Here is a 23,143-nt window from a genome sequence, read left to right on the forward strand (position 1 = left end):
TCTTGAAACCCCATGTGATTTGATTTCTTTAAATGTTTCAACCCCCAGGAATATAAAGTCTCTTGCACTCTGTCGTGATACGAAGGTGCCAAATTCTGCTTGCTTTGTCTGCACTTTTGCTCCCCTAAGCCACTTTCTCTGTCATTAAGGGCTAGCTCGTGTTTTATGTCTTCTAGGCCCTGGGACTAGCCCATTCCTCTGCCGTTCACCAACTTGCCCTACATGGGCCAGCTTACCCAGGGCAAAGTCCCCCTTTCCCAACCACTGCACTGACTACCAATCATAGCGTGCCATGAAGAGTTCTGTGCTGACTGCCCAGCACACCAGGGAATAGATGGGGTTAATGCTGAGCCTTAAGAAGCAGCTGCAGAGGGAAACTCTCACTGGAGCCTTAATGTATCGCTGAGTTCCTGGTGAGACCAGTAGTTGGCTGGACCCTGCCAGGCAGTCAGACTGGAGCTTCAACCCTGAAGACTTCCACTCGCCCACTGCAACTGAAGACTTTCCTGGTTCCTAGAAAAAAATCAGAGGCAGAAAACCAGCAACTTGTGCTGCTCCCCCTGCACCCCCTGCACCCCCTGCATCTCCCTCCTCTTTGTAGAACAGGACATGGTAAATGAATCTCTGGGCCCTTCCTGTCAGGTGGGAGCCCTAGTGAATGTGGTGTCACATCCCTGTGCGCTGCCCTCACTCTCAGGTGCTCTCTTCTTCTCCCTGATGATAAACTTTAACTCTCACCTTCACTCAGGGTCTGTGGGGTTTTCTTTGTGACAGGAACCAGCATTGGTCCCTGGTGTTGGGAGCTTGCGTGACTGATGGGTAGGCACGTTAGTGCCAAGACCAAGTCTCCAGTGTGTTTTGACGAGACTCTGAGACGCAAAGGGGCTCCCTGAATCCTACTGCTGTAAACCCACTGCTGTGTGGCTATCATTTCTCTGAGTGCACAGGACACTTCACCAACAGCAATCTTGCAGCACTTTTTAGACTTTCTGTAGTTGATATGGTTTGAATGTACAATCCACACAGGCTCATGTTGTTGTGTTCGCGGTGGAAGCCAAGAAAACTTACTTTACAGATGGGGAAGATCAAAAATGCAAGCTTTATTTTCTGAGTGCCCAGGAAACCGGGCAGCCAGTACAGGATCTGAACCGTGTCCTTGAAGGGAGGTTGTGCAACATTTTTATAGGTTAGGAACACAGAGCAAGGAGAGAGGGGCGGTGTTATCCAATTGTATTTTGACATTATGGGTTAAACCTGTTGGAGACTGGGTCATATCCAGGGCACTTGGCTTCAAGGTCCTTAATTCATTCTCCTAGATATTAGGTCCAGAGCTCAGAGTGATAAAGAGACAAAGAAGCAGGTCATTCCTAGGCCTGGGAACGTGAACTGGTTTAAACCTGCCAGCAAGATGGAGAAGTTGTCATTGAGATGGCTGTACTTAGACAACTGTTTTCAACAGAAGCCGTTGAGCTATAGGGAAGTCCCCAGCTCCCCTAAGGCCTGGGACCTTGAATTTAACTTTTCCCTAAGATTAAATAATCTGAAAACAAAATGGTAGTTTCTTTTGAACAAAATATTCATATAGCTAGGGGAATAGTTTGACCGCTGGATTCTTTACGAGGTAGGGCCTAGCTAGAAGAATTACTAGGGGTGGGCATGCACTGATATTCGATTGCAGATATTCACCTGGACTTTCATTTATTATTTATTTATTTGTTTATTATTGTTGCTTTTACTGTTATTGTTGTTACTATGATTTTGCTTGTTTGGATTTTGTCTGTTGACACTCAGCCTTCCTGTGTAACTATGATTTAACCAAACTCAGGATTCACCTGCCTCCACTTCCCAAGTTCTGGGACTATTCACACTAGTCAACATTGCCTTTAGACTCCTTTTTTTTATTTATTATTTTATTTTATTTTATTTTATTTCTCTCTCTGTGTCTCTCTGTCTCTGTCTCTCTCTGTCTCTCTGTCTCTCTCTGTCTCTGTCTCTGTCTCTCTCTCTCTCTCCCTCTCTCTCTCTCTCTCTGTGTGTGTGTGTGTGTGTGTGTGTGTGTGTGCATGCATGCACACATACAGAAATGTCCCTGAGACCAAGGAAGAGTCCATGCAGATTTTCACACCATGACTATGGGGATTAAGGGACCAGGGCAGGAGAAACAAGTAAATCATGAATCCAGAAACGAACGAGAAGTTTTCAGGATTGAAGGAACCGTCGTAGCTGCCTTGTATTTGCCCTCCCAGCTCCCTTCGCCCCACAATAGGTGTGGCCATTCTCTAATGTGGGTCACTATGGTGTGTCTCTTCAGAGAAGCCCTTCGATTTCTCTAGCATCAGCTTTCTGCTCTGTCTTCTCATCCCTGACACCTTCCTTCCACCTGTGACTGTCATGTCCTTACACTTAGTGGTTGCAAGTTGCAGGTGCAGGTCCCTGTGTTTAAGGGGCTGTAGACGCCACATAGCACCTTCAGAGGAGGTCAAAAGAAACACAGGAAGTGTGGAGGTGTCTATAATCCCTGTCTGCTGATTTTGGCTTTCACAAGCCCAGTCTGCTCAGAGTCGTTCTCCTGCAGTACCCACCCTGCCAGGCCCCACCCAGAGCCCTGCCCACACTCTGCAGGGTCCAAACTCCAGCTCCAATCCTCAGTTGCCTTCTGGTAAAGCCTGACCTGCCCTACAGAAGTTCAGAAACACGCCTGTGTACCAACCATGAGACTGGAACAAATTCATGCTCGGCTAACCACCGCGACCTGTGGGCTCCTGCTTCTCCTCCGGGTCCAGGGTGAGGCTCTCAGGGGAGTGAAGGGAATTATGTCAGAGCTGCCAAACTGTGAAGAGACTAAGGGAGAGTAAGGGAGGAAATGGCCAAGGATGGGCAAGGAAATGGCAAGGCTGAAATGGTGAAGCCCATTGCTTACTTGTGTGATACTCTGCAAGTGTCAAGGTGGGCCGCCTAAAGCTAAAAGCATAGTGGCTACCTGAAGATGCTCGCCTTCAAGGATGGAACTGAAAAGGAGGGGGTTTTGAGGAGTGGCAGATTAACAAGGCCAGACAGACTCAAGATGACGAGTCAGGACATTCCCTATTGTTATTAGACGCGTTCTCACGACCGGCCAGGAAGAACACCACAGACCAGAATCTTCTGCGGCAAAGCTTTATTCTTACATCTTCAGGAGCCAGAGTGTAAGCAGCAAGAGAGCAAGAAGCAAGAGAGAGCGAAGCAAGAGAGAGAAGCAAGAGAGAGAGAAAACGAAACCCCGTCCCTTTTTAAGGAGAATTCTCCTTCGCCTCGGACGTGTCACTCCTTGATTGGCTGCAGCCCATCGGCCGAGTTGACGTCACGGGGAAGGCAGAGCACAAGTAGTCATAAGATACCCTTGGCACATGCGCAGATTATTTGTTTACCACTTAGAACACAGCTGTCAGCGCCATCTTGTAACGGCGAATGTGGGCGCGGCTCCCAACATCTCCCCCTTTTTCTTTTAATAAGAGCAAATAGGCCACCCATATTAATGAGAGTGGAGATAGAGGTCAAATCCCCAGTGTGTAGGTAAAGGAGCCATGTACAGGATTAGCTCTTAGGCTCACAGGCTTTTACCCAGAGCAACCCTGACCTGCTCCCGTGTCGTTTTGCCTGGGGGAAGGGAACTAGGACACTGAACCTTCATGAAAGATGACATGTCTCCCTAGAATAGGCTCATATATGCCGCAGAGCCTTTCCATTGCAGTGCTTAGCCTTGCAACTCTCTCGGGCTGCTGAAGCACACTCACTCTATCCCGTGCAATGAGTCTAGCCTCATGGGATATAAGAGCTGAGTGGCCAGCGACCTATTGCCTAAGCATAGATATATCATATATCAGGGGGAGCTCCATGTTCTAGTCCTGCAAGCGCCTGGGCAATAACCACCTTGTCTCTCCTAGTTTAGGCCTTAAGCTTACAGACCAATCAAAGAAGCAACACTAATCCACAGCAAAGTGTATCTCCAAATAATATTAATCCCACCCATTTTTTAAAGAAAGAAAATGCTGAGGAGATCCAATTGGGTAATCCTTTGGTCAGGGACAGGTCCAAGCGGGTGGAGTTGACCTGAAGTCTCAATTCCCGAAGGGATCTGTTCAAATTCAGCCATCCAATTCTGTAACATATACTGAAAAAGACTTTTTGACAAATTAGCTGCCCTAGTAAATTTAACATACTGAATGGAAGTAACACACAATCCCGGAAACTTTTGTTCACATCCCAGCTGAGTTATTTGCCATAATACATCTAGTTGTTTCTGGACAAGATCTATGAGTTGATTAACCAGCATGAGGCCTCTCTGTATCTTGACATTAGCTGAGGCCTGTTCATCTATGACTGTAGTCACTGAGGCTGACAAAGTGTTAATGGTGTCAGTCGTCTGGACCTGTCCAGACAGAGCCAAGGCTGTCTGAATTAAGGCCAAACCCAGTTCCTAGTTAGTGGTAAAAAAGCAGGAGAATACTTGAGCATTATACATCACCGTCATTGGGAGTGGAAATGTCGACATTATCCCCCAACGCTGCTCTCTCTTTATTATTGACGCCCTGGACATCACCAAGACGAGGGACATTAGTATTCCCTTGGTCAGTCTGGATTTTTCGGGTGAGTCTTTCTGGTACCCAAAATGGGTTGTCTTCATTCTGTGGGAAAACACAGATAGCTCCCCTGGATCTTATCAAAATAGGATCCGGGCCATACCATTTATTATCAAGGACATTTTTCCATTTAACCATCTCATTGGGCCTATCTGGCTCTGAACAATGACGTTCAGCCGCAGTATGGCCATGAGCATCAATATTTAAAAAATTGAGTGTAAAGAGTGCCAAAGACACCGACACTCTTGGTGCTCGGGGTACAGTCTCCTCAAAAGTTCCCCTCTTCTGTTTTATAAGATAGGTTTTGAGGGTGCGATGCGCACGCTCAACAATACCCTGTCCTTGAGGGTTGTATGGAAGTCCAGTCAGGTGGGTCACGTCCATCTGACGGCAGAACTGTTGGAATTTTTGAGACGTATAAGCTGGTCCATTATCAGTCTTAAGGAGTCTGGGTTTCCCCCAAGCACTCCATGCCTCAAGACAATGTTGAATCACATGTGAGGTTTTTTCTCCGGTTAACGGAGAAGCAAACATGATGCCAGAACATGTGTCAATGGACACATGGAGATATTGAAGTTTTCCAAAGGAAGAAACATGTGTAACATCCATTTGCCAGACCTGTAGAGGTCGAATACCGCGTGGATTAATTCCCACATGAGGAACTGGCAAGAACTCACAGCAGCTTTGACATTGAGTAACAATGTCACGGGCTTCTTTTCTTGTCAAGGAGAAACGACTGCGTAATGTTTCAGCCGTCACATGAAAATTGTTATGAAAATTTCTTGCAGCCTCTACCGGGGATGATAGGGCAGCAGCCACCACTTTAGTGGCCTTATCTGCCGAATCATTTCCCAGAGCCATGGGGCCAGGTAGGCCTGAATGGGCTCTAACATGAGTAATATAAACAGGAGATCTTCTAGATAACAAAACTAATTGTATCTGCTGAAAAATATTGGCAACTCTACTGGAAGGCTTAATCACTCCAGCCACTTCTAAAAGATTTACTGCATTAACCACATAATAGGAATCTGACACAATATTAAGGGGTTTTAAAAAGGTTTTTAAAACTTCTAAGACCACTAAACATTCTACCACTTGAGGTGAATTTTCATTATACTGTTTGGATACCACTTTACCATTAGCCACATAGGCACCTATGCCAGTTTTTGATCCATCAGTATATACCACAATCCCATTTTTAAGTGGGTTTCTTACTGTTATTTGTGGAAACACAACAGATTGATTTTGGGCAAACTGTAAGATTGGATGTTTTGGATAATGGTTATCTATTTTTCCTGAAAAGGAGGTAACTAAAACTGCCCAATCATTAGATGTGGCTGCCAAGGTTTGAACCTGTGCAGCGGTATAAGGTACAATTAAAAGATATGGACTTTGCCCAAAGTGGGTGATTGCTGCTTTTAGACCTTTAAGGGCAAGCCGTGCAATTGCATCAGGATACCAATCTATTATTTTAGCTGGGGATACGTTTGGATGGATCCACAACAATGGCCCATTCTGCCACAAAACTGCAGTTGGCAATTGTGCTGTCTTAAAGACACACAAACTGAAAGGTTGCGAATCCTCAATACGTTGTAATTGTGCATTCTGTAAGGCTTTTTCCACCTTTTGTAAGGCCTGGTTAGCAGCTAGAGTAAGAGTCCTAGGGGAGGAGATATGAGGATCTCCTTCTAAAATACTAAACAAAGGTCTTAACTCAGCAGAAGGAATCTTTAAAAAGGGTCTGAGCCAATTAATATCTCCCAACAGCTTTTGAAAATCATTTAAGGTATGGAGGTGATCTCTTCTTATCTCTACCTTTTGGGGCACAATCTTATCTGGGGACACCACAGAGCCCAAGAATTGTCCTGTATCAGAAATTTGGACCTTTTCTGTGGCTATCTGTAAACCCCACTGACTTAAAGTTTTAAGTAGAAAAGGATATGCCTTTTGTAGCATGGTAAGGTTCTTATGGCACAGGAGGATGTCATCCATGTAAAGGAGCAAAATTAAAGAGGGGAACTGTTCCCTCACTGGCAAAAGAGCTTCTTGCACATAAAGTTGACACATAGTAGGACTATTGGACATTCCCTGTGGTAAGACCTTCCATTGATACCTCTTATCAGGTTCCATGTGATTAATAGAGGGGATGGTAAAGGCAAATCTGGGCCTATCTCTTGGACACAAAGGTATAGAAAAGAAACAATCTTTAATATCTATAATAATTAAATTCCAGCCACGTGGTAAGGCGGAAAGTACAGGGAGACCCCTCTGTACTGGGCCAAATAAGTTCATTTGCTCATTAATGGCTCTGAGGTCATGGAGCAGTCTCCACTTTCCTGACTTTTTCTTAATTACAAAAATTGGAGTATTCCAAGGTGAGGTAGAGGGTTCAATATGGCCTAATTTTAATTGTTCCTCTACCAGTTGAATCACAGCTTCCAGTTTTTCAGAGGATAGGTGCCATTGAGGAACCCACACTGGGTCCCCTGTTTTCCATGGTATGGGTCGTGCTGCCCCAATGGCCGCTAAGGAAAACCCAGACCCTGTCTGTCTTGGTTTCCATTAGGTGAGATGGGCTCTATCCTTCCCTGTTCTTGATGTCCTAACCCTTTTCCTTCTTTATAACCCATCTTTGCCATGATATTTTTTGCTTTAGCTGAATACCCTCCTGATGGGGCGTTTTCATTGGACAAAATAAGGCCCAAATGCTGCATAATATCCCTTCCCCAGAGGTTAACCGGGAGTGGGAGCACATAAGGTATGAATTTCCCTTGCTGCCCTTCAGAGGATTCCCACGTCAAGGCAACGGAGCTTATAGTGGGACATGATTGATATCCTAGGCCCTGTAATGAATGAGATGACTCTGTGGTGGGCCATGCTTTGGGCCACCAATGTGTAGAAATTATACTTTTATCTGCTCCGGTATCAAGGATGCCTTCAAACTCTTTTCCATTAATCTTAAGGCGGAGCTTAGGTCTATCATTTAAAGATACAACCAAATAGGCAGAATCATTTCCTGAGGAGCCCATTTTCTTTATCTCAGGTCCTGCAAATTTCTCCCTGGTATTATCAGGGAGGAGCAGCAGCTGAGCTATCCTATCTCCTTTACTAATAGAAAAAACGCCCTTAGGGCTTGAGCACAGGACCTGTATTTCAGGGGAATGTTGACAATCCATAACTCCAGGGTGGACTACTAAGCCCTGCAAGGTGAGTGAACCCCGGCCGAGAATAAGGCCTATGGTTCCCGGGGGCAAGGATGGTATAGGCTCCACCGGCACCGGCTGAATACTCATTTGAGGCATTAATAGGAAGTCGGAGGCGGCACGCAGGTCCACCCTTGTGGGTCTTCCTGGGTCGCCTCTCTGACTGCTTCCTGGGTCCTGACAAACCGGTTCCCATATCTTTGAGGGCCCTGGGACCGAGGGCCCGATGACCCGTTTTTTGGCACATCAGTTGATTGACTATCAGGTGGGGGAAGAATTCTGCCCTTTATATCCCTCACAGAGCGACACTGGTCAGCTCTATGATAACCCTTGCCACACTTAGAGCAAAGAGTGAGAGTCCCTCCCTGTTTATCTGGAGCTCTGCAATCTTTCTTAAAATGCCCAGGCTTTCCGCAGTTAAAACATGTCCTCTGATCATTTCTGCCCATGGAGCGGTTTTGGGATTGAAGGATGGCAGCCGCTAAACCTGCATTGCTGAGAGGTCCCCCAAGCTCTCGACAGACCCTGAGCCAGTCTTGTAAGCCTTTGTTCTTTCTTGGGGCTATGGCCGCTCGGCACTCCTTTGTGGCTTGCTCATAGATTAGCTGTTCTATTAGAGGCGCAGCTTGCTCTGACTCTCCAAAAATACGCTCTGCTGCCTCTGTCATTCTGGCCACAAAATCTGAGAAGGATTCCTGAGGTCCCTGGATTATCTTTGTTAACTGACCAGTGGTTTCACCTGCTCGAGAGAGCGCTTTCCAGGCCCTAATAGCCGTGGAAGAAATCTGGGCATAAGCTCCCCAATGGTAGTTTGTCTGATCAGCAGAATAAGCTCCCTGACCCGTTAACAAGTCAAAAGTCCAATCTCTCTGCTCTGGAGTCAAAGCAGCTGCGTTTGCTCGGGCCTGCGCCTGTGCAGCTTCGTGCCAAAGCGCTTTCCATTCCATATATTTGCCCATACTAGGGAGAGCGGCTTTTACAACCGTTTGCCAGTCAGCAGGAGTTAGTGCCATGCCAGCGAGCCTGTCTAACTGCACCAAGGTAAAATTAGCATTGGTTCCGTATTTACGAACCGACTCGGCAATTTCTTTAATTTGTAAGTATTCTACCGGAGCGTGGACACGCCCACCCTCGGCTCCTTCAAAGACTGGAAATGCCTGTTCTATTTTCCTTTGTTCCTCTCGGGGAATGAATGAGTCTGCGCACTGCCTCTCTGCGCACTGCCTCTCTGCGCATTGCTGACGCACTACGGGCTGACGCACTACGCAGGGCGGGGACTCCGCATAGGGCGGGAGTGCACCTGGTAGCCGATTGCCCTGAGGCCAATCAGCAAACTGGCCTTCGCCAGCCGCTTTTGGCTTTTTCCTTAAATGACTAGTTAGCACTTTACTTGGCGGCTGGTATCCTTTTCTTTCATAATGAGCCGCTTCTTCCTCCCAGTCTGTTTCCTCAGAGGAGGATTCTTCATCTGCTTCAGAACTACTAAGAGCTGGCTTCCTGAGCTCATCTAGTGACGAGTATCTCCTAGAGACCTCCGCTAATTGATCTTTCTTCTTTTCCCTTTTTCCTCTTTTTCTTCTAATCTCTCTCCAGGTATTCCTACCTAACCTTAACTTTTCCTCGGGTTCAAGACCCTTGGAAAGGCCTGTATACTTAGTTTGTGTACTACATTTTCTTTTTGCTCCTACTTTCTCTCCCCGCTTTACTTCTGATAGATTACCCTGAATTTCCTCTAGAATTTTCAGCCCTGCCTTAACCACTATATAACATGTGAAAAGGAACAAAAGGGCTCCTAACACTAGAAAAAGTTCAAGGCCAAACATACCTGGTAAAGCCATTTCTCACTTCCGTTCCCCAGCTGATGAGTTCTGAATTCGGCAGTTGAATCCTTCTCAACAGTCTGTTTTATGGGAACACTTTATCACCGTCGTTCCCCAGCTGATGAGTTCTGAATTCGGCAGTTGAATCCTTCTCAACAGTCTGTGTTACGGGAACCTTTATCACCGTCGTTCCCCAGCTGATGAGTTCTGAATTCGGCAGTTGAATCCTTCTCAACAGTCTGTGTTACGGGAACCTTATAACCTTGATTCGCAGTTCTGGTTCCGGAATGAGGGATCTTCCTTGCGCCAGTCCCGAGTTTTTTTCTCGTCCCGGGTTTCGGCACCAATTGTTATTAGACGCGTTCTCACGACCGGCCAGGAAGAACACCACAGACCAGAATCTTCTGCGGCAAAGCTTTATTCTTACATCTTCAGGAGCCAGAGTGTAAGCAGCAAGAGAGCAAGAAGCAAGAGAGAGCGAAGCAAGAGAGAGAAGCAAGAGAGAGAGAAAACGAAACCCCGTCCCTTTTTAAGGAGAATTCTCCTTCGCCTCGGACGTGTCACTCCTTGATTGGCTGCAGCCCATCGGCCGAGTTGACGTCACGGGGAAGGCAGAGCACAAGTAGTCATAAGATACCCTTGGCACATGCGCAGATTATTTGTTTACCACTTAGAACACAGCTGTCAGCGCCATCTTGTAACGGCGAATGTGGGCGCGGCTCCCAACACCTATAGCTAAGCTACAGGCAAGTACTAAACAACATGACCACGCCCTCCGTGGCCATTTGACTCTAATGTATCATTGCCCTAGCCAGAGTGTTAGCATGGTTTTCTCAGAGGTACTCAAGTAAGATTACTTGCTCTTGGGAATAAAGGAGCCCAGTCCTGCCACTGAAACTAGAGCTGAGAGGTCACAGGATTCCTTTTACATCAAATATCTGGCCAGGCTGGGACAGTGGCATGACTCAGCTTTTAGGGGGAAGGAGAGAGCACTCTGTGCCTGCTAAGCAGTTTGCACCTTATCTGGAGTTAAGTGGACAGAACATCAGAGCATGTCCCTCCATCTCTATCCTCTCTCCCTCAAGGGCCCCTCCTGAAGGCCCTAATTCCTGCCACCCATTTCCACTCTGCCCAGGAGGAAGGCCACTTGCCTATCCTTCGTGCCTTACCTCCAATGGCCTTTTCCCTTGTATGATTCAATACCACTCTCAAAAGTCACCAGGACCCTCCAGGCAAGAGGTATGCTCAGCCTCCCAAATGGCTCCCCTTTTAAATGGTCCTTAGCTTGAGCCCACATCAGAAAGCATCATTAACAAGTCTTAGAAGAGCACACATGTGGAAGCTGCCCTCTTCTATCTCATCTGCTCCTGGTCCTTCCACAGGAAATATCAAGGTCCCTGGGACACACACACAGAGCTCTGGAGTTTATCTAAGAATGAATGAAGTCTCTGGCCCTTACTTACAACCAAAATAATTACAGATTCCCTCTATTTCTGTCATCACAATTTAACTCTGCCTAACACAGAGATCACCTCACAGTACGAGTTAGAGATCCCTAATACCACTCAGTAGAAGGCTTCACTTCAAAAATAATCAGTTAATTTGACAAGTCTAACGTTGTGGATGTTATAGCATATTCTTATCTATTGCTGTACCAAGCACAGCCAGCATGAGGCGTCAGTGGCTGGCAAATGGAGTTAAACCTCATGGGTAGAGATCTCTTTCCACATGAAACCCTGTGTGGACAGCATGTGACAGGGAAGGGGTGGGTGTGCCTTTTCACATGGAAATCTCAGCAGGTTGGATCGCGGTGCCAGGGGAAGTGGTTTTGTTTAGGCCGCAGTTGAGAGTTTGAAAATCCATGATCAGGTGGCTCACTCCAGTGAGGCTCTGTGGAGGTCTCCTAACTATGTCACAACACGCTGATGGCATTTCACAGTAGGAACATGTAGGAGAGAGCACTCACGGTGAAAGAAACAATCTGCCTTGGGAATGGCCATTGTTACTTCTGTCTGAGAGTTCTGTCTCTCACTCTCACTGCAAGACCTAACCTGCTTCAAAACTCCAGCAGTAATTCCTGTATGAAGAGACCCATGAATCAGGCTCCTTCCACTAGACACTATTTCTTAAAGGCTCCACTACCTTAACAGCAGCACCCTAGGGTAAGCATCCAGGATATGAACCTCTGAGGGACAAAATAGACCCACATCACAGCATATTATCCCAATCCCCAGATTCATGTCCTTCTCACAGTACAAAATATGCTCAGGCCATGCTTTTGGTCCCTTAACTCCTTTGGACATGATCCCAAAGTCCTAAGTCCCATCCGAAATTCAAGGAAAATCCCTTCTAGCTGGGAGTCTTCAAAAAACAACTTTGATAGTTGATAGTTGAAAAAGTGAATGTTGAAACAGGCACAGAGTAAACAGTCTGTGTGCCGGTTGGTTTTTGCCAGCCTGACACAATCCTAAAGATATCTGGGGAAAGGGAATCTAAACTGAGAAATGAATTCCAGCAGATTGGCCTGTAGGCAAGCCTGTGGGAGCATTTTCTTGATTAATGATTAATGTGGGAGAGTCCAGCTCATTATGAAAACTGCCTCCCCTTATTATATGTAAGAAAGCAGGCTAAGCAAAGCATGGAGAATAGACCAGTGGATGGGTTTCCTTCAGGGCCGCTGTTCTCAACCTTCCTAATGCGGGGACCCTTTGATATGATCCTCATGTTGAAAGATACCTAACCATAAAATGATCTGTTGCTGCTTCATAATTGTAATTTTGCTACTGTTATGATTGCAATGTTCATAATCTGATATGCAAGATATTCACAGGTTGAGAACCAGTGCTCCCAGGTCTCTGCTTCAGTTCCTGCCTTGAGTTCCTGCCCTGCCTTCCCTTCAGGACTGTAAGCTGTAAGATGAAATAAACCCCTTCCTCTTCCAAGTTGCCTTCAGTCATGATGGGCTTATTCTGTCTTGTTCTCTTTTGTTTTTGTTTTTGTTTTTTATAGCGATAGAAAGCTGACTCTAACACTTCCATTGCAAAAGAATGAACAGAAAAATAGAAAAGAGTGTCAGGGCCCAAGAAAACTCAAAAAAAAAAAAAAAACAAGCAGGAGAGATAGTCTCTCAAAACTGCAAGTCCAGCATGCTGTACTCATGGGAACAGGCACTGGACCCCAGAGACTCAAGTGTCCCCATCCATGTGACACTGCTTGCTATACTAGTTACTTTTTTTTATTCCTGTCACATGACCAAAGCAACTTATACAAGGAAGGGTTTATTTGGGCTTATAGTTTCAGAAAAATACAAGTCCAGAATGGCAAAGCTACCATGGCAGTCAGATGCAGATTTGGCGACAGATGGAGTGTAGAGCTCACATCTCACACTCTAAGAGACTGAAATTGAAAATAGTGCATAGTTTTTGAGACCTCAAAAGCAAGCCTAGTGACTTCCTCCAGCGAAACCACGCCTTCCAAACGAACTGAAACAGCGCCACCAACTGGGGATCAAATATTCAAACATCTGGGCATAAGGAGAGCATTCGTATTCGAACCGCCACCCTGGTGCTCTCTCACAGTGTGTGCCATGGCCTCCTGGCTTTCAGAGGCTGCTGCTGCTGCCAATTGCCTGATTTTGTATAGTTCCGGAATCTCAAAAGCCATGGTCCCACCCTCACAGCTAGCAAGGCATTCTGGGGGGAAACCTTGACATTGCCGCTGGGGTGGAGCCTCCCGGGGTTTTCGTAGACATCCCAGTGGAACCTACTATGAACTAATAGACCTGGAATTCTGTGTCCAGGTAAACACACAGAGATCTGCTGCTACTTGATCCCGTTTGGGCCAGTGTCAAGAGCCATCCCGAGGCTGGCTCAACCATGGCTAGCATGCAGCATCATACCGTAATCTAAGGAGCAGAATCCTAAAGCTACCCTGAACATTGAGCACGTGGAAAGCTCTGTTTTTGAACCTTCCAAAGCTTCCCTGTTTGTGCTAGTAGGCAGCTAGAGGGAGAATGTGTTAGCAAAATGGAGGATTTCTGTGATGTCTTCAGAGTGCTTTTTTTTTTCCCATTGTTACGGGGCGTTCCTCTGAGCCTGGCTTCCTTCTACCCATAGCACATTCTTCCGTGCCTTCATATACTTTTTTAAATTAATGATTTATCTATTTTTATATTATGTGTATTGGTGCTTTGCCTGCATCTATGTCTTTGGGAGGGTGTCAGATCCCCTGGAACTGGAGTTATAGGCAGGTGTGAGATGCCATGTGTGTGTTGAGAATTGAACCCTGTTTCTCTGGGAGAGCAGCCAGTGCTCTTAACCACTGAGCCATCTCTCCAGCCCCAACATCTTTTCCCACTTTGGTTTGTTGTTGTTGTTTTGTTTTGTTTTGTTTTGTTTTGAGACAGGGTTTTTCTGTGTAGCCATGGTTGTCCTGGAACTTAGTCTCTAGATTGGGCTGGCCTTGAACTCAGAGATTCACCTGCCTCTGCCTCCTGAGTGCTGGGATTGAAGGCGTTGCTACCACCACCACCCGGCATGCCGTCACAGTCTTACAGAGAAGCCTTTTTGCTTTTAGCGTAGACATGATGTGACTTTTCAGATTCCTAAGCTCTGCCTCCCTTGCCAGGGATTATTGTGAATTTCACTAAATATGGTCCGGAAGACTCACATCATTCCCTCTGTGGTTTACTTAAAAACATCTTTCTCCAAACACTTGTTGGCATCACTCTTAAAGTTGACTCTCTATGAGCTTTAGAATATGGATACAATGTAGCCAACTTCTTGGTAATAATTGGACACAGGTGGCCTTCAGTCTAGTTTACAATGGATGGTTCTCACTTTCTTCTGGGACTTTCTTAATATGTCTTTACTGTCAGCACTGCTATTGGCATTCTGAACATGGCCATGTAAACCATCTATGAAGTCTAAGGTCCTTCCTAGCCTCTTGTCATCAAAGCCCTCACCATAACAACTTATAATGTTCTCGTTACAGCAAAGTAGGACTTGTAGATTGTCCCTCCAAACCCTTCCAGTCTTTGGACACTACTGTGTTCCAATCCCATTTCCACATTTTCAGGTACTATTATGAAGCAACTTTATGCTTGGTACCAATTTTATGTCTGAGTTTGCTTTGTAATGTTGTGACAAAATAGCCAACACGGGATATGTATCTGGAGGTTTTTATTCTAAGTTTTCCTTTTTAAATTCTTTTATTGGATTTTTTCATGCAATATATTCTGATTATGGTTTTCCTCCCCTAACTCTCCCCAGATCCTCCATATTCACCCAAATCCATCTCTTTTGCTCTATCTCATTAGAAAACAAACGGGCATACAATGATGATGATGATGACGACGACTATGATAATGACGATGATGATGATGATGACAACAACAACAAATCTGAATAGGAAAAAATAACAGGAAAAGAGAGCCAAAGAGATACATAATAAAACAGACACAGAGGCATGGGTATTTAAACACACAGAAATCCCATAAAAACACAAAATTGGAAACTATAATATATAAGTAAAAGGTCTATGCAGTTAACACACACACACACACACACACACACACACACAAAGAGTTATGGGGGGTGGGGGGGAGGAGAACACCAAAAATACAATTGCATTCATTTTGCATTGGCCCTCTACTGCTGGGCATGGGGCTTGCCCTTAAGTGAGGTTTGTATGCCCAGTGATACTTCATTAGAGAAAACTGACTTTTCTTTTATGAGTGCTTATGACTAAACATAGCTTCTGGGTTAGGGAGCCCAACTGGCATTGACCTGTGCATCCCGCCTCCATCTCTCTGAGTTCATTTGTGTGTCAGCCCAGTTGTGTCTAGAAGGCCTTATTTCCTCCATGCCTTTTATCACCACTGGCTCTTGCAATCCTTCACCTCCTCTCCTGCAGAGTCTCCTGATCCCTGCAGGGAAGGATTTGATGGAGACATACCTTTTGATGGAGAGAACACGCAAAGGTCTCTCTCGCTCCCTCACTGTACAGTGTTCAGCGGCGGGTCTCTTTATTTGTTCCCATACTACAGGAGGAAGCTTCTCTGATGATGGCTGAGCAAGACCTATGAGTATAGCAGAATGTCATTAGGAGTCATTTTATTGCTATATTCCTGAAGAACAGCATTCGGTCTTTCCCCTAGGTACTCAGGCTAGGTAGTCTCAGGTTCTAAACCACCCAAGCAGTTTCTGGCAAGGGTTCCATCTCACAGAGTGGGTCTTAAATCCAATCAGATAGTGCTTGGTTACTCCAACATCTGCTGTGCTGCCATTGTACCAGCATCCAACGTTACAAGCAGGTCATCCTCATATCACAGCTTTTGAGGTAATGTTAAAATACTGTAACTCTCCATTTCAAGGTTCACTTCAGTGGTTTCTCAGTATACAGAGTTCTCCGGATGTATCCCCAAATCTGAGCACTCAATATTCAAGAGCCCCCTTTTGATTTTCAAATTCAAACCAATAGAATCATGAACAGGAGCGAGGTGAGACCCCTGTAACAGATAATAAGTGTGTGAGACTAACATTTGCTAATCTTGCTCTTTGAGAAAGGCTGAACTGAAGGTGACAAGAAAGTTGGTGGGAAAACCTTACTGTGGTGACTGGAAGCTACTTATGCAGACCCAACCTTGATGTCGCTTCTGCATCCACAGGCCAGGACTCAACCAGTCCCATCAGGACCACACACACAGGCCAGATACTGGGCAGCCTTATCCATATGAAGGACCTTGATGTGGGTGTCCACTCTTTCCTGGGAATCCCCTTTGCCAAGCCTCCTGTAGGACCACTGCGCTTTGCACCCCCTGAGCCACCTGAACCATGGGGTGGTGTGAGAGATGGGACATCACATCCGGCCATGTAAGTTCTCCTGCATCCCTGGGATGGATGAGTGCTGTGAATTCTGGGCCGGACTTCCATGGCTCCTCATCTCAAGCTCACAGCACTTTTCCATCATACGGGGGAATTTCTGGGAGTATTTTCAGAAGAACTTTATAATATTAAGAGAGTACAAGGACTCTGCCAGCTTCTTAGTTCAGGGTTTGGCAGTGATTAGGCTCTTTTTAGTGTTATTTAACAACCAAAAGAGAGTCTCTAAAAGAGTTTTTCATTGACTCCCAGAACCTCTAAGATCCCCAACTAACAGCACCAGAAAGGAGGCCCTTAAATAGAACAACTCCATGCAAACATCACATTCCACTGTCACTGTGCCCTATGGGGCTAGATGTCATTGGACAAGAAATGCATATACATGTATGTCAGATACTTTTCTTATTGCTGGGACAAAATTCATGGCAGAAGCAATTTAATGAGGAAGAGTTTATTTTGGTATATAATTCAAAGGTAACTCCCATCATGGTGTGAAAGTATTGGAAGCAGGAATTTGGGGTGGCTTGTCACATTGTGGCCTGACTCACAAGGAAGCAGAGAGACAGACAGAGACAGAGACAGAGTCAGAGACAGAGACAAAAAGAGAGATTGATACTCAACTTACTATCTCTTCTTATTCAGTTTAGGGACCCAGCCAATGGAATAGTACTGTCTGCTTCTAGGCCACGTCTTCCAATCTCAAGTGACCTAACCTAGAAACCCACAAACAAACAGGTCTAGAGGTTGGTTTCCATAATGATTCTAAATCTCATCAAGTTGACATTCAAGATGTCACAATGTACTTCTAATCAGAGATTATGGAAGAAATGAAGGCCTCAAGAGTCTGGACTTGGAAGTAGGGAGGGTCTCTGTACCCTGTGGGAAACTAGCCTCCACTCATTCATGAACTCCAGTGTGACATAGCTGTCCTGTTGCAGAACTGGTTGGTTAAAAGGAGACATGGTCATTGTCAACACCTGCAATAAAAGGTTGTCAAAAGGATTCCTAAAGGTCATTATTCCCCACCTTCAGGAGGTGTAGGATCCAAGCCCCTCCATAACCTGGATTTTACTGGAAGTCTGTGCTCCATATTAGCTTCTCCAGAGCCCATAGTCTATACCTTGATGGTCAGGAAGTTAGAGAAGGACCATGTGTAAGCAAGGCATCAGAAGAGGACATGCCTGTGGATATTTGAAAGCATATTTAGCCTGAGGGTCTGTTGCTGGTCACCCTATGTCCCTGGGCTGACTGTTTGTGTGGTTGCTCACCAGGTGTCTGCAGGACATCACTGCAATGAATATGCAGGCTTTTAAGCTGTTGAAGCTGACCTTGCCTCCCTTCCCTATGTCTGAGGACTGCCTATACCTTAACATCTATGCACCAGATCATGCCCATGAGGGTTCCAACCTGCCTGTGAGTGTCAAGCCATGATCATTCAGGGGTAAGAGAGCACTTCTTCTAGTGAAATACTAGAAGATCCAGATGCCATGAACCTTAATGAAAAATCTCTTCCTGAAATTCAACGTACAAACCAAATGGTATCTAGCAGATTCATCAGGTGCACAATGGCTGCACTTTGAAGTCACCAAAGACCTAGCCATTATTTTTTATTTAATTGATGAGACTTAATAACATTTTTATTAATTTTCAAGTGACATAATGAAGAAAATATCCCTATTGTTTTCCCCTCAAATGTTTCTGGAAACAATAAAGTCGGGCTTTGATACTGGAGTCGACTACAAACAGAGAACACTTGTGTCCATGACTGCACTTGAACCCGTCACTCATAGTATCTGTCTAGGCAGGCAGTTGCTCTAGTTGTACTGACTCTGAAGGGAAGCCCAGCTGGGCTATATGGGAGACACATGACACCTGTCTTGATTTCTTCAGGTGATGGTGTGGATCCACGGTGGCTCACTGGTTATAGGCATGGCTTCCATGTATGATGGATCCATGCTAGCAGCCATGGAGAATGTAGTAGTGGTCACTATCCAGTACCGCCTAGGTGTTCTGGGCTTCTTTAGGTAAGACTGGAGCTATACTTGTCAGTGGGGCCTGAGCAGAGTAAGTATAGCCCTGTGATTCCTGTGTTTGCCATTTATCAGCACTGGAGATGAGCGCGCCAGAGGCAACTGGGGATACCTGGACCAAGTGGCCGCCCTACGCTGGCTCCAACAGAACATCGCCTACTTTGGAGGCAACCCTGACCGGGTCACTATTTTTGGCACATCAGCAGGTGGCACAAGTGTCTCTTCACTTGTGGTATCCCCTATGTCCCAAGGACTTTTCCGTGGTGCCATAATGGAGAGTGGGGTGGCCCTGATATCAAGCCTCATCTCAGTATCCTCTGATGTAGTCTATCAAGTGAGTGCCCTCAACCACCCCAACCCTGAGCTGCCACCTCAGATCTCCCCCTTAGAAACTCTGGTTCTCTGTCTGACCAATGTATATAAGGACAGTGGAGGTAACCAGGAAACTGCCTCCTGTACCAGAATTTCTGAATGGCTAAAGCTTAGAATTTACCCCCTCTCTGCCTCACACTGGCTTGTGTATCCCATAAAGCTGTACGAGTGATTTGTGACATTATAAGCAAAAGTCCATCAACAGGAGTGACTGAAGGAAACAGAAACAATTTCACACCAGCCATAATCTACATGCCTATACCTTATGAGATCTGAGGAATATCTGAACCCAAGTAGGGACCTTAGAACAAATCCTTCCCTGACTGATAGGATCAGTCAAACCTTTCCCTTGCCTGATACTTTTATAGACGGTGGCCAACCTCTCTGGATGTGAACAGGTGGACTCTGAGGCCCTGGTGAACTGTCTACGAGGCAAAAGCGAGGAAGAGATTATGGCTATTAATAAGGTTAGACTGGATGGTAGGATAGATGGGCAATAGAATGTAAGGTAGCCTGCTCTAGGTAGCCTTCAACTCCCTTGGACACTGACTTCATTCCAACCTTCATAACCTAGAGCCCAGGTAGAGCTCTGAAGAGCAGGACATGGGAAACCATCTGTAGGACCTCATAGAGTGGGTGTGACAATCCTGGGATGACACAGTCAGGAGTGGGAAACAATGGCCTGGCATCAGAATTGCCAAGGACCTGACCTTCCTCCCTAACAATCAATGTCCCTTCAGGCCTTCAAGATCATCCCTGGCATAGTGGATGGTATCTTCCTGCCCAGACATCCTCAGGAGCTGATGGCCTCTGCTGACTTTCACCCTGTTCCCAGTATTATCGGTGTCAACAATGATGAGTATGGTTGGATCATCCCCTCAGTGAGTCCTGGGTCTGAGGTCTTTGGTCTCTGGAAAGCCTATCTTCTCATTTTATGTGATCTTGACCACAACACAGAGTCTCCCTCTTACCACTTAGAGCATGAGCATGATTGACTCCAAGAAGGGGATGGACAGACAAATGGTGCAAGCTATCCTGCAGAGAAGGGCAACCCAGATGGTAAGGCTTCAAGGGTACTGTAAATAACAAACACAGAGGGCATTGCCAATGTATCCTGATCATGCAACAAACTGCAGGAACAAAGGATGAACTGTGATGGTGCTTGTGGGCTGAGTGTCCCCAGAACCTGGCCCTCCCTTGATTTAACTTGCCCCATGCCAGGCCCTACTCTTTATCTTGAGGCAGTGGCCTCGCTGTCCCCAGGGCCTGTCTAATATGACTCTCTCTGATCCCTCTGGGCTAGATGTGGCCTCCTGAAGTAAGTGACCTGCTGATGGAGGAGTACATGGGGGACAATGAGGACCCTCAGTTTCTCCAAGTGCAGTTCAAGGAGATGATGAAAGATTTCACCTTTGTGATCCCTGCACTGCAAGTCGCACAGTTTCAACGTGAGTATATCTGGAACTGATGCCTAATGCCTAGGGAGAGCTTAGAACTGTGGTGCTGGTTGAGCTCTGGGGTGTTTATATCCCAACCCATGTCTCTGTATTGGACCTCTGATAGCAGGCACTTAATGTCTCTCATCTAAGTAAATTCTTGGGACTTGTCTGAGACACCTGAAGCTCCCAAACTTTGGTGATATGAAAAGTGGGTGGCAATAACATCATAAGACCATATAGCAAAGATCTCCAAGACTGTGATTCAACCAAGGCCCTCCCTTGATCCCTGCTCTAGCCTGGTTTCACATTTCACTACTCAGATTCTGTGCAGCTTTGGCCCCCGATGCTCTCTTGTCATCACAGTTGAGGAAGGACATCCCCTGGTGAGAGTCCACTTTTGCAGTCTGTCCTTGCCTCCAGGTTCCCATGCCCCTGTCTTCTTCTATGAGTTCCAGCATCGGCCCAGCTTCTTCAAGGACTCCAAGCCATCCCATGTAAAGGCTGACCATGGTGATGAAATTCTCTTTATCTTCAGATCATTTTGGGGAGGCACCCAAGGTGAGGGATCCTTATTCCCCAGAATCTAAGCCCCACAGGCATGCTCAGATGGGGAGACTGAGATTCAGAGAGTAAAGACATTGTGGCTTATGTGCCATGATGTATCACAAAAGGCTGATGTGAGATTAGAAACTCAGGTCCCTTCCACTCTTGCCTGTTTCCTCCAGCTATCCCTACCTGTGTGGGCCATGGAATCAGGCATGGTGGCACAATGGGTTGTTTTACAGTACTTGTTTATTTGTTTGTTTTGACTTTTTGAGACAAGTTAGCCCTGTGTAACCAACCCATAATGAATCAAAGCTCTGTCTCAGTCTTCTGAGTGCTGACATTAGCGACAAGCACTATGATTCCTAATATGAGAAGGGTATTCTAAAGGCGTGGTTATTCCTTAGATAACTTCCTTTCATCAGAAGGAAGGAGGACATTCTGGAGTAAAAATGTGAGGCTGGGATGAGTGAGACAGATTGTGCAGGTGCAGGAAGTCGATTCTGGGTAGTGGGTGGGGAAGAGGAAGGGGAGGGAAGAGGAGGAGAAAAAGGGGAGGGGAGGGAGAGGAGGTAGAGGAGGGAGAGAGGGAGGGGAGAGAGGAGGATGAAAGGGAATGAATGGAAAGGGAAGGGGAGGGGAAGGAAAGGGGAGGAAGAGGGGAGGGGAGGGGAATGGAAGGGAAAGAGGTGGAAGGGAAGGGGGAGTGGAGGGGAAAGAGAGGGAAGTGGAGGGGAGGGGAAGGAAAGGAAAGGGGAGAGGAGGGGAAGGGAGGAGAGGGGAGAAAAGAGAAGGGAAGAGACCAGGGTGAGGCTGCTGGGATGGTGGAGTGAAGAGCTGCATGAGAAACAGGAGTCTGGGCCCTTAATTTCTTCCTCTCTGCAGTTGACTTCACTGAGGAGGAAGAGCTGCTGAGCAGGAGGATGATGAAGTACTGGGCCAACTTCGCACGACAGAGGTGAGAACACACTCCTCCCTTAACCTCTAAGGAGTTGGTTGACATCCAGGGCTTGCCTTGTGGGAACAAGACAATATAATAAGATCTTTTTGTTTGCCTATATCAGGACATCTGCCTCTAAGGTTCCATAATTCCCTAATAGCTTAGCCCATATGATCCAAGCTCAACAGGGCCTAAAGTAACCTTTGCTCTCCCTGCTGGGAGGACATGTCCACAGGAACCCCAACAGTGAGGGTCTACCCTACTGGCCCATGTTTGACCAAGATGAGCAGTACCTGCAGCTGGACACCCAGCCTGCTGTGGGTCGAGCTCTGAAGACCCGAAGGCTGCAGTTCTGGACCAAGACTCTTCCTGAAAAGATACAGGAACTAAAAGATATTGAGGACAGACATAAAGAGTTGTAGCACCCTTGAGTTGAGTTGTAGTTTGTCCTGAGTGCAGGTGGGCTTATTCTGAACTTTGCAAACACCTTAAAATGAGACACGGGATCCACACTTTTACATAGTCATTAGGTTCATAAACTCGACAATTATGAAGTTTCCCCTACAGGATGTATGTTCCTTGCTAAGCCTGATATGAGTCACTTCTGTTACACACAACAAACATACAAGAAACAATAGATGGGTGAGTTGCAGTAGATAATACTTTCCTCCAGGCTACAGTATGCATGGTTCCTCCCTCCTTCCCCTCCACCTCCTCTTTACCTCTCCTCTCACTTCTCAGGCCCTCAACTACTAGTGCTGTCCCTGGGGAGAATCTCACTAACCTTGGTGATGGATGTTCCCTTGTGGTGGGGCTCACCTCACACAGACTCCTCTGTGCTGGCTTAATGTCAATTTGACACAAGCTAGGAGTTACCTAAAAGGAGGGAATCTCTATTGAGAAAATGCCTCCGGAAGATTCTGCTGGAGGGTATTTTCTTAAATAGTGATTGATGGGGGAAGGCCCAGCCCGTGGCAGGTGGTGCCACCTTTGAGCTGGTGGTCCTGGATTCTATAAGAAAGGAAGTTGAGCAAGCCATGAAGAGCAAACAAGTCAGCAGCACCCCTCCATGGACTCTGCATCAGCTCCAGAGGCCTCCAAATTCCTGTCCTCTTTGAGTTCTTGCCCTGACATCCTTCAGTGATAAACAGTGCTGTGGACGTGTAAGCCAAATAAACCCTTTCCTCCCCAAGTTGCTTTGGTCATGGTATTTTGTCGCACCAATAGTAACCCTAACTAAGACATACCTCTTAATGCCAAAATAATGTAGATTGCGTTTGCACATAGTAATGGGAA

The 23,143-nt window shown here is 46.2% G+C and overlaps 1 protein-coding gene across 1 annotated transcript; it reads left to right on the forward strand.

The window, feature by feature from the left end:
- The first annotated feature begins 2,688 nt into the window (after nucleotides 1–2,688).
- Nucleotides 2,689–22,269, forward strand: Ces2h (carboxylesterase 2H). Its single transcript, NM_001272045.2, has 12 exons — nucleotides 2,689–2,784; nucleotides 16,310–16,514; nucleotides 17,795–17,936; nucleotides 18,414–18,547; nucleotides 18,629–18,887; nucleotides 19,294–19,392; nucleotides 19,666–19,806; nucleotides 19,904–19,984; nucleotides 20,229–20,373; nucleotides 20,785–20,922; nucleotides 21,793–21,865; nucleotides 22,083–22,269. The coding sequence occupies exons 1-12, from the start codon at nucleotides 2,712–2,714 to the stop codon at nucleotides 22,267–22,269; spliced, it is 1,677 nt and encodes a 558-aa protein (NP_001258974.1). The 5' UTR covers nucleotides 2,689–2,711.
- The last annotated feature ends 874 nt before the right edge of the window (nucleotides 22,270–23,143 follow it).

The sequence above is a fragment of the Mus musculus genome, chromosome 8, assembly GCF_000001635.26.
Source record: "Mus musculus strain C57BL/6J chromosome 8, GRCm38.p6 C57BL/6J".
In the NCBI taxonomy this organism is placed as follows: Eukaryota; Metazoa; Chordata; class Mammalia; order Rodentia; family Muridae; genus Mus; species Mus musculus.